Below are 15,358 nucleotides of genomic sequence, written 5' to 3'. Positions count from 1 at the left end.
AGACACATCATTTGCAATATTCCTATTGTGTTATTTTACATTGTATTGGTTCCCTGTACAGCACTTTGGGCAACTGAGGTGGTTTTAGATGTGCTATTTAAATAAATAAAGATTGAGATTGGTGGAAAGTAAGTAGGTACATGTTTGGTTTCGAGTACAATTTGAAGGTCCATGTACTTTACTAAGATATCTCCATTTTATTCTACTTAGAGTTCACCACATTTTTAAAGCCAAGTTTGTACTTTTTACTCCACAACAGGTTTTACTTACTAGTTTCTTTACAGATTCAAATTATTGCCTGATCCAAAATACATAACAACTTATACATAAACAATGACATATAATTGTTGGTAAAGATATCCATCAGTACACAAAGTAAAAACAATTAGCTGCACCTTTACCAGCTATCAATAATCACAAAGTGAATAATGTTCACATTACAGAAATACTGTTACTTTTACTTCTGACACTTAAGTTTTTAATGCCAATGTACTTTTGCTTATATTTTAAATGAGGTATTTTAACTTGTAACAGAGTAAAGGGGCAATGCAGGTAAAAGGCAGGCATGTGTGTGTGTGTGTGTGTGTGTGTGTGTGTGTGTGTGTGTGTGTGTGTGTGTGTGTGTGTGTGTGTGTGTGTGTGTGTGTGTGTGTGTGTGTGTGTGTGTGTGTGTGTGTGTGTGTGTGTGGTTACCTTGGAACTCTGTGAGCCAGACGGGCTGGTTGTAGTGCTCCGAGGCGCTCAGCGAGGTGTTGAGGAAGACGAGCAGCAGAACCAGCCAATAAAACGTCACCGATTTGACGGCGGTGCGACAGTTCCTGCGACAAACTCTGTTCCAGCGACGCAACGTCCGACTGAGAGGGAAGAAGAAGAAGAAGAAGAAGAAGAAGAAGAAGAGTCAGACATTAAGGGGGATAAGAGTGTTAGAGGGGGGAATGCCTGAATGTCTGACAGTCAGTGAACTCACCAGCAGCCGATCTTCATCATCGAGGAGCTGAAACGAGACAGAAGTTCATTTAAAAAGTTTTTAGGCGTTACAAACTCTAAGACAATATAACGTGTGTGTGTGTGTGTGTGTGTGTGTGTGTGTGTGTGTGTGTGTGTGTGTGTATGTGTGTGTGTGTGTGTGTGTGTGTGTGTGTGTGTTACCAGCAGGCCTGGCAGCAGTTGGTGTGTTCCTCGTCGATGTTCTCCGTGTTTTCAGACCCTGTTTCACTGGCAGGAAGACTCGCTGACGGACAGGAAAACAAATGACAGTGATAAGTAACCAAAGCTCAACATTTTATTCACATCTAACATCGCTAAAAAACATGCATTAAGTCCACAATCTATTACATTCTTTACAAACTAAACTTAAAGTTATTCATCTCATGTCACAAAGCTTGATTTTGTCCTGTCTGGGAGGACTACTGTGTATTTTTAAATGTTCTTTAATGCTATTATTGTAGAAAGTCCTCCTTCAAATACATTTCAACATGGAGATGCTGTACACTGCTTAAACTAGATGACTAAATGTAAAGGTCTGAATGAGACAAATATATCAAAACCGTTAAATAAGAGGAAACACAGGACTAATTGTCTAAGATAACTGCTGAAGCTTAGTATAAAGAATTGAGCAGATTTAAATATCATCAGCTTCCTGTTTTTGTACCAAAAGCCGGAAAATATTTTTTTAAATGTTCCTTATCAACACCAAACCTGCAGCTCTGATTCACTGTGTTGGTGTATTCATTATGTAGTGTGTTATGTGTGTTTCCTGTAGATGTTTTGCACAATTATCTTTCATTTGAACTTGATGCCAGTAAATCTTTCCTGAACCGGATTGAGCTGAAGTGACGGAGAGGAAAACCTGCTGATGAGAAACAGGGTCACACAGAGACCTAGATCTCCTTCTACATTTAGACTCCATTGTGTGTGTGTGTGTGTGTGTGTGTGTGTGTGTGTGTGTGTGTGTGTGTGTGTGTGTGTGTGTGGTATATATACAGTATGTGTTATTAAAGGAGGTAGTACCGTGTGTGTCACTGGAGTGACTGAACCATCCAAACTTTCCTCTCTTCTTGTCTGACAGATCGCCCAGAGAAGGACCTAAAAATAAAACAATTAAAACATTTATTTATTTATCTTTTAACATGTGCAACAGTTCAGTTTAGTATCGTATTGCTAAATGATCAATACGTAAGCAGCATTTCACTGTTGTAGAAAAGAAAAGTAAAGAAGGTATTTTGGGATTTTCTTCAGGGACTAGAGAGACATGAAATATGACACAGTGCCAGGAATAGGCCCTTTTTGTAACAATGTGTTATATTTAATACGTTTATCACATGTATTTGGGAGGCTGTGGCTCAGTGGATAGTGCGCTTAACTTCGAATCAGGGGGTAGCAAATTCGAGTCCCACTGCAGTCAGCATGTCGTTGTGTCCCTGCAAGACACTTCACCCCAAATTGCTCCCGTGGGGATTGTCCAGAGTCCTGAATGTATGTAAGTTCGTTTGGATACAAGCGTCTAACAAATGAAATGTAATGTATTTTAAAAAATCTTCAGCGTCATATACGTCTAATAACTTGAAAACGTAAAAGTGCTTTTTTACAAATGTGAGCAGCTGTTTCCTGCCTCATCCACTTCTCAGACCGATTCATTTGTTTCTAATTGGCTTCATTAAGTGATGTCAGTTAACTAATGGAGCCAATTAGAGTTCATTTGCTTTAATTGACATCCATGAACTTGTTGTCACCGACTGATTTTTTAATGAGCTGTGAATAAATGAACATGAACTTTAGCACCATGTTAAATATCACAAAGAGAGAGACATTAAAAACTCATCAGACTCTGACACACACACACACACACACACACACACACACACACACACACACACACACACACACACACACACACACACACACACACACACACACACACACACACACACACACACACACACACACACACACACACGCAATCTTACGTGGGTTACCGTCCTCATCCAGTTCGTCCATGTCCTCCGCCTGAGTGATCCAGTCCATGTAGCCGCACAGATCCTCCTCCATCTGCTGCCTCTCCCTCAGCTTCTGGAAATCTCCGCGAGCCTTCGCCTTCTCCCTCTCCTTACTGAACTCTCTGCAACGTCCACACAACATATAAATGTCATCAGAAAAGTGCTAGAAAAAAGTCCCTCCAGACCTGTGGAAATGTTCTCACGAATCAAATCGATCTGCAAACTTTTTGTGAAGTGAATTAGAAGCTTTTCAATCAACTGGAGAACAAACACAGCTGCACGAAGCTCAGTTTTAAGCATGGATGTAATTCGCAAGTAAACAAAGTAGTAGAAGTTAACGTTGCGGACTGGAAACTAGTCGCCTGAGTCAAAATGGAGAGAGGTTTTGCTCGGAGAGAATCACAAAACTAGTTGTAATCTGTCTTTCCCATGCTACATGCGTCTCTAGAAGGAGGTGCTAATTGCCAAACATATAATGCACATGGGCTCAAACATGTATATGAAGAGCCATCTTGTCGAAGCCTGGATAGCTCAGATGGTAGAGCATTAGACTTTCACTCTGAGGGTCCAGGGTTCAAGTCCCTGTTTAACGGCCCGTCCAAACAGTAGCTTTAAAAAAATCTTGGAGCTGGGCGTGCCTGAAAGCTTGGGGACCAATCACATGAATCTCCCGCCCCCGACATACAAAGCAAAAAACCCCGGTTCTTTTCCATTCAGAATATGTGCAGAAAGGAATATGACATTGTGTGCATTAATGTGATGCATATAGTCTATGATGTAGCAAAGGTAAAGTGTCAGCGGGAAGGGCTATGATGAACATGTATGAGATTAATGTCTATGGTGCTATTTTATGCTACATTCCAGGCTGGCTAAAGATACTGTCTATGCTTGCTAGCAATGTTTAAACGAAGTAAACTGGATATAAACTCTCCAACAGTCGAAAACCTACCAGTTTCACCCACTGTCTCTGCCACCTCCCTCCATGCCTGGTTCCTCCGGTTTGTATCCCGGTAAGTTATTAGCGACTGGTCAAAAAGAACCGAGTGATTTGCTACCGTAATTTCTCGTTTGGAATATGAGGAAATGAACTGCGGTCTGGCTCTTCCAGCTTACACGTGGTTTGATTGGCTAGTGCTTGAACTGTCAGATTTGCATAAACGGGATTTGATTGGCTGACGCTTCCACCTCAGCTTCAAAAGTTGAACATTGGCTCAACTTTTGAATCCTGAAAATCCGGGAAATCTCCGCTTTGCTTCCCACAATGCAGTTCGGCGAAAAGCAAGGCAAAGTGACGTCACCCCATTCAAAGTGAATGGGCAGAGAAGCGTTGGAAGATTTTTTTTAAGCTGCTGTGTGGACGGGCCGTAAGTGATACGTTATTGGGCAAATGAAGTCCTGACTGCAAGGAAATCTAATGTTGGTCTATCTTGGTGAGGGCTATAGTCTGCTTCTGGCCCTGTGATACCTTCATTTGCACTTCACCATAGATATCTCTGTTTGTCACATCCCAAGTTGGACGTCTCTTGAAGAAATCATCTAGTATCAGCATCAGACTTTTAATCTGAGGGCCCAGGTCCCTGTTCAGGCGGTAAATATATTCTTCCAGCCTGGATACATCCAAGTTACTAATGCAAGTCTCTAAAGCCAGATTGCTTCGGACAACTAAATTTACACTTATCCACCGATGTCTCTGCAACACCACACATCCTTCTTTCACTCAAGAAGGAGGGGGACATCGTGTGATAGGATACTTTCCTCCAAAAGATGGTCTTCATGGAGCCTGGATAGCTTAGTCGGTAGAGCATCAGACTTTTAATTTGAGGGTTCAAGTCCCTGTTCGGGCGGTTCTAATGTATTGGGTGATATAACTGAAGTCCTAGCAACTTCAGCTTCATTAAACTATATGAGCTGTGCTTCCAGACGGTCTGGGTACAACCACACCACATCTACACGTCTTTAAAGCCCTATGTATTACACCTTACTTCATAGTTATTCTGATTCTGATTCTGACTAACGGCCCGTTCACACACAGGCATGAAAAAAATCTTGAAAAATCTTGATGCTGGGCGTGTCTGAAACTTGGCGATTTCACGCGCCCAAGGCGACCAACAACCAATCAGGAATCTCCCGGGAATCTCCCGCCCGCCCCCGGCATACAAAGCCTGTCCATTCAATGTTAAAACGAAGTCAACTGGATATAAACTCCCCAAACAGGTGAAAAGTCTCTGCCACCTCCCTCCATGCCTGGTTCCTCCGGTTTAGGTCCCGGTAGGTGAACAGAGAGCAGTCGTAAAGGACCGGGACATTTCCTACAGCGATGATTAATGTATCCTCCATTTTAATATGGAAAAGACCACAGCGGTATCTGCATACAGTACACGCGGTTTGATTGGCTAGCGCTTGCACTGGCGGGATTTGCATAAATGGGATTTGATTGGCTGATGCCAGCTTTGAAAGCATCGGGAGCATCAAAAGTTGAACATTGCTCAACTTTTGATGCTCACGATGCTTGCAAAGCCATGCTCCACTCCCCACAATGCAGTTCGGCGAAGATTAAAAATCTTCTACGTCACCCTTTGAAGCTTTGAAAGATTTTTTTCATGACTGTGTTTGGACGGGCCTTTAGCCATAGATGTCTCGGTTTGTCACATAAAAAGTCTAATTGTAATGTGTCAGGATTTTCCAATGCTACACGCAAATCATGTTGATAGCTGATCCGCTCCAGAAGGAAGGAGTTGGTATTTGTAATTTAAAGAACATCATAAAAACACACGTTGTAACATTTTCAGAATGTTTAAAGACACGTTTTTCTTATGTTGTGAGTGAAGACGAACCCGCTGAGGACTCCCAGAACCAGGTTGAGAACGAAGAATGAGCCGAATACCACCAGACTGACGAAGTAAACCCACGGCAGCTCGAACCCAATGGCATCATTCATCTGCACAAAGAAAAGACAACACCTCTCGTCATTTACATAAAGGGAAAAGGGAAAATGAGAAGTTGTTAAAGGTCCCCTATTATACTGTTTTTCATCAATATATTAAAGGTCTCAGATATATACAGAGCCTGTCTCTGATTGGCTGAAAAAAAAAAGTGCTGATTCTCTGTCTGTTACTTTAGATGAAAATAAGGAGCCCCTCCCCACGCCCCTCTGAGAGAGATTTGGTTAAAAAGAACTCAATGGTGCTCTAGAGGTGATTCAGTTGATAACGAGGGGGGGGGGGGTTACCTTGGTTGCTGATTGGCTAATGGTTACACAAAGTGGCCAAAATCTGATCAGCTCATTTTCAGACAGGTTTTTATAGAAATGGATCAAAAAGAGAGAGAATCTTTGTTCCTGAAACTTTCAGAGTCTCTTTCCACAGAGGGGACACATGTTGATGTAGAAGAGACATGAAGAAGAGGGGACACATGTTGATGTAGAAGAGACATGAAGAAGAGGGGACACATGTTGATGTAGAAGAGACATGAAGAAGAGAGGACACATGGTGATGTAGAAGAGACATGAAGAAGAGAGGACACATGTTGATGTAGAGGAGACATGGAGAAGAGAGGACACATGGTGATGTAGAAGAGACATGAAGAAGAGGGGACACATGTTGATGTAGAAGAGACATGAAGAAGAGGGGACACATGTTGATGTAGAAGAGACATGGAGAAGAGGGGACACATGTTGATGTAGAAGAGACATGGAGAAGAGGGGACACATGTTGATGTAGAAGAGACATGAAGAAGAGGGGACATATGTTGATGTGGAAGAGACATGCAGAAGAGGGGACACATGTTGATGTAGAAGAGACATGAAGAAGAGGGGACACATGTTGATGTAGAAGAGACATGGAGAAGAGGGGACACATGTTGATGTAGAAGAGACATGAAGAAGAGGGGACACATGTTGATTTAGAAGAGACATGAAGAAGAGGGGACACATGTTGATGTAGAGGAGACATGAAGAAGAGGGGACACATGTTGATGTAGAAGAGACATGAAGAAGAGGGGACACATGTTAATGTAGAAGAGACATGAAGAAGAGGGGACACATGTTGATGTAGAAGAGACATGAAGAAGAGGGGACACATGTTGATGTAGAAGAGACATGAAGAAGAGGGGACACATGTTGATGAAGAAGAGATATGGAGAAGAGGGGACACATGTTGATGTAGAAGAGACATGAAGAAGAGGGGACACATGTTGATGTAGAAGAGACATGAAGAAGAGGGGACACATGTTGATGAAGAAGAGACATGAGGAAGAGGGGACACATGTTGATGTAGAAGAGACATGGAGAAGAGGGGACACATGGTGATGTAGAAGAGACATAAAGAAGAGGGGACACATGTTGATGTAGAAGAGACATGAAGAAGAGGGGACACATGTTGATGTAGAAGAGACATGAAGAAGAGGGGACACATGTTGATATAGAAGAGACATGAAGAAGAGGGACACATGTTGATGTAGAAGAGACATGAAGAAGAGGGGACACATGTTGATATAGAAGAGACATGAAGAAGAGGGGACACATGTTGATGTAGAAGAGACATGAAGAAGAGGGGACACATGTTGATGTAGAAGAGACATGAAGAAGAGGGGACACATGTTGATATAGAAGAGACATGAAGAAGAGGGGACACATGTTGATGTAGAAGAGACATGAAGAAGAGGGGACACGTGTTGATGTAGAAGAGACATGAAGAAGAGGGGAAACATGTTGATGTAGAAGAGACATGAAGAAGAGGGGACACATGTTGATGTAGAAGAGACATGAAGAAGAGGGGACACATGTTGATGTAGAAGAGACATGAAGAAGAGGGGACACATGTTGATGTAGAAGAGACATGGAGAAGAGGGGACACATGTTGATGTAGAAGAGACATGGAGAAGTGGATTTTGCATAATAGGTGACCTTTAAACGAATGCATCACAGCGTATTTTACCCAGTAGAGAACGTCGGTCCAGCCCTCCATGGTGATGCACTGGAACACTGTCAACATGGCGAAGAAGAAATTGTCGAAGTTTGTGATTCCTCCGTTGGGTCCGTCCCACCTCCCCCGACACTCCGAGGCGTTATTGTTGCACTGACGGCCGTGACCCAGGAACGCACACGGCACCGGGTCGTCCTCCACATACGTGTCTGAAAAACAGGTTTGGAACATAATTAATGTTGTGTATTTATTTGTGTCGATTTTTTTATTGCAGTGAGAGTTGTCAAAGACATTTCGTTGTACTTTGTATGATGACAATAATACGGAAGAGGATTAGGGCCACAAGATTATTTTTTTTGGGAGAATTTGAAAAAAAACTGTTTTTTTTTTTGTTCTGAGAAAAAGTCAGAATTCTCACTTTAAAGTCAGTAATTTTTTTTCTCCCCCCAATTTTTTTTTGTTTCGTTCTGAGAAAAAAGTCAGAATTCTGACATTTTTTTTTTTATTTAAAAAGATAAATAAAAATTGTCCTGATTAAAAAGTCAGAACAAAAATTTTAAATTTAATTTTTTTTTTTTTTTTTTTTTAACAAAAAATGTAATCTCAGAACAATTTTTTTTTTTCAAATCCTCCCAAATAAAATAATAATGTGGCCCTAATCCTCTTCCGTACAATAAAGATATATTCTATTCTAATAATAATAATAATAATAAATTATATTTGTATAGCGCTTTTCATGAACTCAAACACGCTTAAATTAAGTACGTTAAGTGGATACTAGTCCCTAAAATGTAACTTAAGTACAGAACTTCTACTACTCATTTCAGAATGAAATATTGGACTTTTCACTGCACTGAAAGCTTGAGTTACTTTTCAATCAAAATATGATCAATAATATACAAATACACATCTGCCCAGTTGTATAAAGTCAATAAAATGAGCTCCACCTTTACCAGTTGCAACATTAAAGTGATGAACAAAGTAATGCATCAATAATTATAATAAAATCATATTGTTTTTCTGAAACAGACCTGCGCAATCTCCACTTTCATTTTGAGTTTATTTTCAAGTTCATCCTTTCTTTCTTTATCTTCTGGTAGGAGTCTTGATCAAATCCAAATTAAATGTAATGTTAGCCGTTGTAGTGTAACATGTACTTGATTCTTTGTAGTAGCAGGTCTTGTGCATGCGTCCGATGAAGAGCTCCAAACCGATGATGGCGTAGATGATGATGACGAAGAGTACCAGCAGAGCGATGTGGAGCAGGGGAACCATGGCCTTCATGATGGAGTTCAACACGATCTGTAAACCTGACACACACACAAATCGTTACATGTGGAAAATGACACACAACACACACACATTGAGACTCTTTTAACACCTGAGCTCTGTTAAATGCCTCGATAAACATTCCTAATCTTGCAATTTACTAATTTATATAAACAGTTATCACCGCAATAAACCGTATTTAATTTTGCCTTAATTTAGATTATCTCATTTCATATTCTGTTCTTGTACATATCCCATATTCTATTGACATGTATATAGTCTTTTTGTGCTACTTGTTATGTTATTCCATGAGAGGGGCAGTAATAAATAAATAAAAGCTGGTTAAAAAGACACAGACACTATAAAGTAAGTGTGTAAAATAAACATAGAATACAGTAGTTGGTATTTGTTTTAGTAAATTGAAGTTACAGTTCTTTGTTTCAGTAGTATTTTTCCTTTAGAGTATTTGTTTTATAACTTTAAGTGACAATTTAATAAAAAAACATAAACAGTATTTGCTAAGGTAATGAACAGTTTAATCTCCACTGTACATCCGGGTCTCTGATTTGATTTAGTTCCAATAAATCGTAATATTGTAACTTTGTTTTGGAGGGGGGCCACAGAGGGGGTCCCTGGTCAGTGTTGTACCCCTAGATTCCACCGGGTCCGTCTAGTCAATGGGTGCTATTCCACCAGACGTGCCGCGTTACGGCTAGAAGCGTCCCAGAAGCGTCCCAGAAGCTTCTCGGCGCTGGGCTCCACTAAAAATAGGATGCAAGTCTATTTTCGATGCAACGCGAGGCATTGCATAGCGCCGGGCAGGAAGTGGGAGCCGACACGCAAGACGCTCCGCTTCTGAAACGCGCCCGGTGGGTTATGACGCTGGAGGAGGTCGGACCAAAACCGCGGTGCAGCCGTGACGCGGTGCAGACGGACCCGGTGGAATCTAGGGGTTAGGGGGGCACTGACCCCTGTTGGCCCCCCCTAGAACCGCCCCTGCATCTTTGAATCTCTTTCCTGTCCAGTGCACTTACTGGGGACTCCAGACACCAGCCTGAGGGGCCTCAGGACTCTGAAGGCTCTCAGAGCTTTGACGTCCAGACCTCCAGGTTTCCCCGGCACGTGATGAGTGGTCGCAACCTCACCAGACTTATGAGTCATCGTCTCTAAAACCACACTGAACAATCTGCATGGACAACAACCACAAAACAGAAGAAGAGAAAAGTTCAAGATTAATCTCATCGGAAATGAACGGGAAGAAGTAGAAACACTCGTCTTTGAGAGTGATGTAGAACAGGTTATCATCTGCATAAAAGTGAAAGTAATAGTTATTAATAATAACAAGACTGCAGGGTTGTTGGTTGTTCCTAGAGTCTCTAAAAGTACAATGGGAGCCAGAGCCTTTTCTTATCAAGCTCCACTTTTGTGGAATCAGCTTCCAGTTTGTGTTCGGGCGGCAGACAGCCTATCCGTTTTTTAAGAGTGCGCTTAAGACCTTCCTTTTTGATAAGGCTTATAGTTAGGGCTGATTAGATTCAGCCCCTAGTGTTGCTGATATAGGCTTAGTTTGTCGGGGGACATCTTACTTCTTCCTTCTCTCTGTCTGAACCTGTGTACTCTCATGTTCTGAATAACCCAGCTTCCCCCAAAGTACTTTTTGGTGTCTATCTACGCCGGGATCCTGAGTCGTGGCTGATCCTGAGTCCTGAGTCCTGAGTCCTGAGTCCTGAGTCCTGCATCCTGAGTCTTGGACTTCGAGTCGTGGCTGAACCTGTCTCTGCGGTCCTGCCTGACTCTCATCATACTACTTCCCTGATGGCTCCCACAGGATTGTTGACATCCTCGTGGATTCATCTTCTTATTATAGACACATGCATTTCCAAACAATTGGTCTACCTACGCTGTAAATGTATTATCTTTTCGATTTACACACGGCATCTATTGCACGTCTATCCGTCCTGGGAGAGGGATCTCTCCTCTGTTGCTCTCCCTGAGGTTTCTCCCATGTTCCCCTTTAAACTGTGGATTTCTCTGGAAGTTTTTCCTTGTACGATGTGAGGGTCTAAGGACAGAGGGTGTCGTATCGTCATACTGATATTCTGTACAAGCTGTGAAGTCCACTGAGACAAATGTAACATTTGTGATATTGAGCTATATAAATAAACATTGATTGATTGATTGATTGATTGATTGATTGATTGATTGATTGATTGATTGATTGATTGATTGAACTATAATAGTACATGTATTTATAAAGCACTTTTCAAAATAATGTCACAAAGTGCTTTACATGGAATAAGAGCAGGCCAGTCAGCATGCGGTCAAAATTCCCCAAACCACCCAATAAAATATACAGCATTTCAACAATAGCAGCAGTAAAACAATAAAGAAAGTAAAAAAAATAATACATGGATGTCGAGTAAAACAGAGTGGTGTCATCATTAGTTAAAAACTTTAATAAAAAGGTGAGTTTTAAAAAGAGATTTAAAAGATGTCACTGATTCTTCCAGCCCGAGATTTAAAGAGGAACTTCATAAAGTTGGGAAGCATGGGCCGAGCAGGAAATAATTAGCAAGTTTGATTCAAAATCGTTTAGTTCTGTGATTCTGTGAATAATTTTAAAACACGTGCAATTTGTCTCTAAAATCTGTCAATACATAATAGTATCAGCAGTTCTAGCAGCACAGGTTGTACAGACTGAAATATCTAAAAACAACTATTGGGTGGGCTTTGAATAAGATGTACGGTTAGCATTATTAGCATTTAGCTAAATCCAGGGATAGGGTTGGAGAGATTTCAACGTCCTTCAGCATCGATACAAAAAGCAAAGAGAGGAAACACCAGAGGTGGGAAGTAGGTGAGTACAAATACTGCGTTACTGTACTTAAGTACATTTATCTGGTATCAGTACTTTACTCCACTACTTATTTTTCGGAGGACTTTTTACTTTGACTTCTTACATTTTGAACACAAATACCTGTACTTTCTACTTCTTACATGTTGAACACAAATACCTGTACTTTCTACTTCTTACATGTTGAACCCAAATACCTGTACTTTCTACTTCTTACATGTTGAACCCAAATACCTGTACTTTCTACTTCTTACATGTTGAACACAAATACCTGTACTTTCTACTTCTTACATGTTGAACACAAATACCTGTACTTTCTACTTCTCACATGTTGAACTCAAATACCTGTACTTTCTACTTCTTACATGTTGAACCCAAATACCTGTACTTTGTACTTCTTACATGTTGAACCCAAACACCTGTACTTTCTACTTCTTACATGTTGAACCCAAATACCTGTACTTTCTACTTCTTACATGTTGAACTCAAATACCTGTACTTTCTACTTCTTACATGTTGAACACAAATACCTGTACTTTCTACTTCTTACATGTTGAACCCAAATACCTGTACTTTCTACTTCTTACATTTTCCAAACAGGCTGGTTCCTTTAGTCTGAATGTGTGTTTGGTGGCGTGATCATTATTATTTAGAGTCATTGCGTGCCTATTGATTTGAACACGATCCGTGTATCCATCATTTCCTGGTCTTCTCTAAAGAAGAGGGACCAATGAAAACGTTGTCATGTTGCCGTTGTTCAGCATGGAAACATTCATTAGCTAACAATGACATTATTGTTCTATTAATATAAAGGGAGGTCAGGTACTCTTTAAAACAGCTGCTAGTTATGGGTACTTTTTACTGAAGTACATTTCAAAGCCTCTTTACTTTTACTTGAGTAAAGAAGTTTAGTCAGTACTTCTACTTTCACCAGAGTATCTGTACCTCTACTTGAGTAAAGGATGTGTTACTCTTGCCCTCTCTAGGAAACACTGAACTCCTGAAAGAAGCCCCTCTCTGTCCCACATGCAGCAGCCTCTCAGGATTATCGTCTCCCATAGTAATGGGGACCGTTACCCCCGAGCCCCAGAGTCACCATCCCGTAGCGAGGACATTAACCAACATGGAGGACGAAGACCGAGGACCTGCAGGACTCACTAAGACGTCGGCAGGTGACTCCAACACTGACCAGTTGTAGTATGAGCAATTATACAAAAATACTTTGTCTCCAATGTCTCTGTTTTTTATATTTGATGCTAGTTCAGTTATTTTAGTTTTCTGTAGTTAGAAACTCAATTCATTTCTAGGGTACCCATGCTGTCTTCATTTTCAAATGTTGTCAAGTTATTGTCAAGAGTTCCTGCAGATATTTAACATATTTAACCTAGCTTGTTTAGACCAGTTCTCCTTAAATATTTGTGTTGTTTAGGCTGATGTAAACACAGCAATTGCACTCGGGTGTGAAGTAAATTAGAGGACAAAGATCACCTACAGATAATGGTAATTTCTATGAGTATCAATCATTATACAGTACAAATGACAAAGAATCCGATAAAAGATAATTACTTGATTACTGAAAATCCAAGGAAGTTGCAAATTAAATATATTGTGTGGAAAAAATAACCATGAGATTTAAATATGATGTTCATATCTGAGACGAAAGACAGGAAAATGGGGGAGGCATAAAACACACACTTTTAATTATGATCCTCCAGATAAATGTGACGATCGATGTTGATATTAATCTGTAATCTGTTAATTATATCTTATCTCTGTCCTTCTTAGACCCTTACAGCGCACAAGGAAGAATTCCCCTAAAGAAACTAGGGTAGTTGTCAGTGTTCTTATTAACGTAATGAAATATTTTTTTTTTATATGCAATACAAGCTGCTTATGCTCAATAATTAAATAGAAAAAAGGAAATAGTTTTATGGTAAAGCTTCCCAGTAATATTGTTGATTAAGTAGAGACCAAATATGATCTCTCAGTCTTTGTACTAAGCAGCAAGAATGTTGTTGCATGAAGTTTTTAAAATAATTTGCCTTACTTGACTTTGCACGCTCTACGTTCTGACTAGTTTGCATTTACAAATTGCAAGGTTTATGCTGAAATGATATACTCTTATTTATGCATTTATTTCTCTTTGGTGTGAATGTGTCTGTAGTGTATAAGAGATTCATTAAGACAAGAGAAAGAAAGGCAGACATCCACAGAAACAGAGCGTGGGATAAAAATCTGTTTCACTGCAGGACTGTGTTTGTGTCGTGACATCCGAAGTTTATTATTGGAGGTTGAATGCGTATATTTAGAGCGGTAGTTATAGTGTACAGTGATCACAGTCAGCTGTCACATGCGCTCAACCCAAAACCCCTAAAAGGAGATAAATGAAGGCCTCGCTGCAGGGTTTGTTCCTGCGCTGCCCACCGGACAGGAAGCTGTTGAGTTTACAGCAGTCAGATCCGATACAGCTCTGCTAACGCGGCTTCCACAACAAAGAGACTCGACAAAGTGAGGGCAGCCGAGGATAAGAACCAAACTGGGATCTAAAGAAGAACCAGAGTCTGACGCTGGGTTCAAACTCAGTGGACGTGTCGCGTGGTTCTGTCTGCTCACATGAGAAGAGCATTTCATCCGCTCAGCAAGACATTTTTCTTCTCTGCTGGAAAAACCACCTCGAGCCAGCGTGACATCAACACTCAGAGATGTTAAATGCAGCGTTACAAAATATATACACTTTATTTCTAAAGACTGTTTCATATTTAATGCTATTTTGGTAACAAGAGTCCTGCTTTCTGTTCTTCCTGCTTATTTTGAATGCTTTCAATGATAACAAAATAAACATTTATTAACCCTATTGTCGCAAAAACAACCATATTGCTTGAAAAATACAATTAAACTTATTGAAACAGGCCTTATAAAGATAATCTAATCAAGTTGACCTGATGCACCCTCTAAGAGGAGTATGTGGCATTATGCTCATGTCAGAGCTAATTTTAAAAGGCTGGGCTCTAATTAAGTGAAATATAAATTATTTTATTCTACAAATCTTCTTGTCACACTCACTCTCTGTTGTCTGACAAATGAAACAGGTAGACTATGCAATTAATAAAGCAAAGCCACAAACATTAGTGACACTATTGCCCCTTTCACACCAACGCGGTTCCAGGGCCGGTTCGGAACTGGAGCCTGAAAAGCACCGTTTTTTCCTGTTCACACCGCAGCAGAGCCGCCTCTAAGCTCCGGAATCCGGTGCTTTTCAAGCACCAAAACATTGTCGGTCTAGAAGCAAGAACCGCATACGTCACGCTTACATCGGA

General features: G+C 40.6%; 1 protein-coding gene across 1 annotated transcript in view; it reads right to left on the bottom strand.

Annotated features, from left to right (window-relative positions):
• The window catches only part of cacna1fb (calcium channel, voltage-dependent, L type, alpha 1F subunit), a 77,256-nt gene that overhangs the window by 39,626 nt on the left and 22,272 nt on the right, over positions 1 to 15,358 (bottom strand). The window contains exons 6-14 of the mRNA XM_079676907.1: positions 10,222 to 10,373; positions 9,076 to 9,228; positions 7,931 to 8,127; positions 5,831 to 5,934; positions 2,967 to 3,118; positions 2,011 to 2,085; positions 1,150 to 1,231; positions 968 to 994; positions 694 to 854 (exon numbers count right to left, since the gene is read on the bottom strand). Coding sequence (XP_079533033.1) covers positions 694 to 854; positions 968 to 994; positions 1,150 to 1,231; positions 2,011 to 2,085; positions 2,967 to 3,118; positions 5,831 to 5,934; positions 7,931 to 8,127; positions 9,076 to 9,228; positions 10,222 to 10,373 — 1,103 coding nt within the window. The remainder of the gene's footprint in view (positions 1 to 693; positions 855 to 967; positions 995 to 1,149; positions 1,232 to 2,010; positions 2,086 to 2,966; positions 3,119 to 5,830; positions 5,935 to 7,930; positions 8,128 to 9,075; positions 9,229 to 10,221; positions 10,374 to 15,358) is intronic.

This window comes from Notothenia rossii, assembly GCF_949606895.1.
Source record: "Notothenia rossii genome assembly, chromosome: 4".
Taxonomy (NCBI): domain Eukaryota; kingdom Metazoa; phylum Chordata; class Actinopteri; order Perciformes; family Nototheniidae; genus Notothenia; species Notothenia rossii.
Note: the sequence above shows the minus strand (reverse complement) of the source record. Positions and strands in the feature narration are given on the sequence as shown.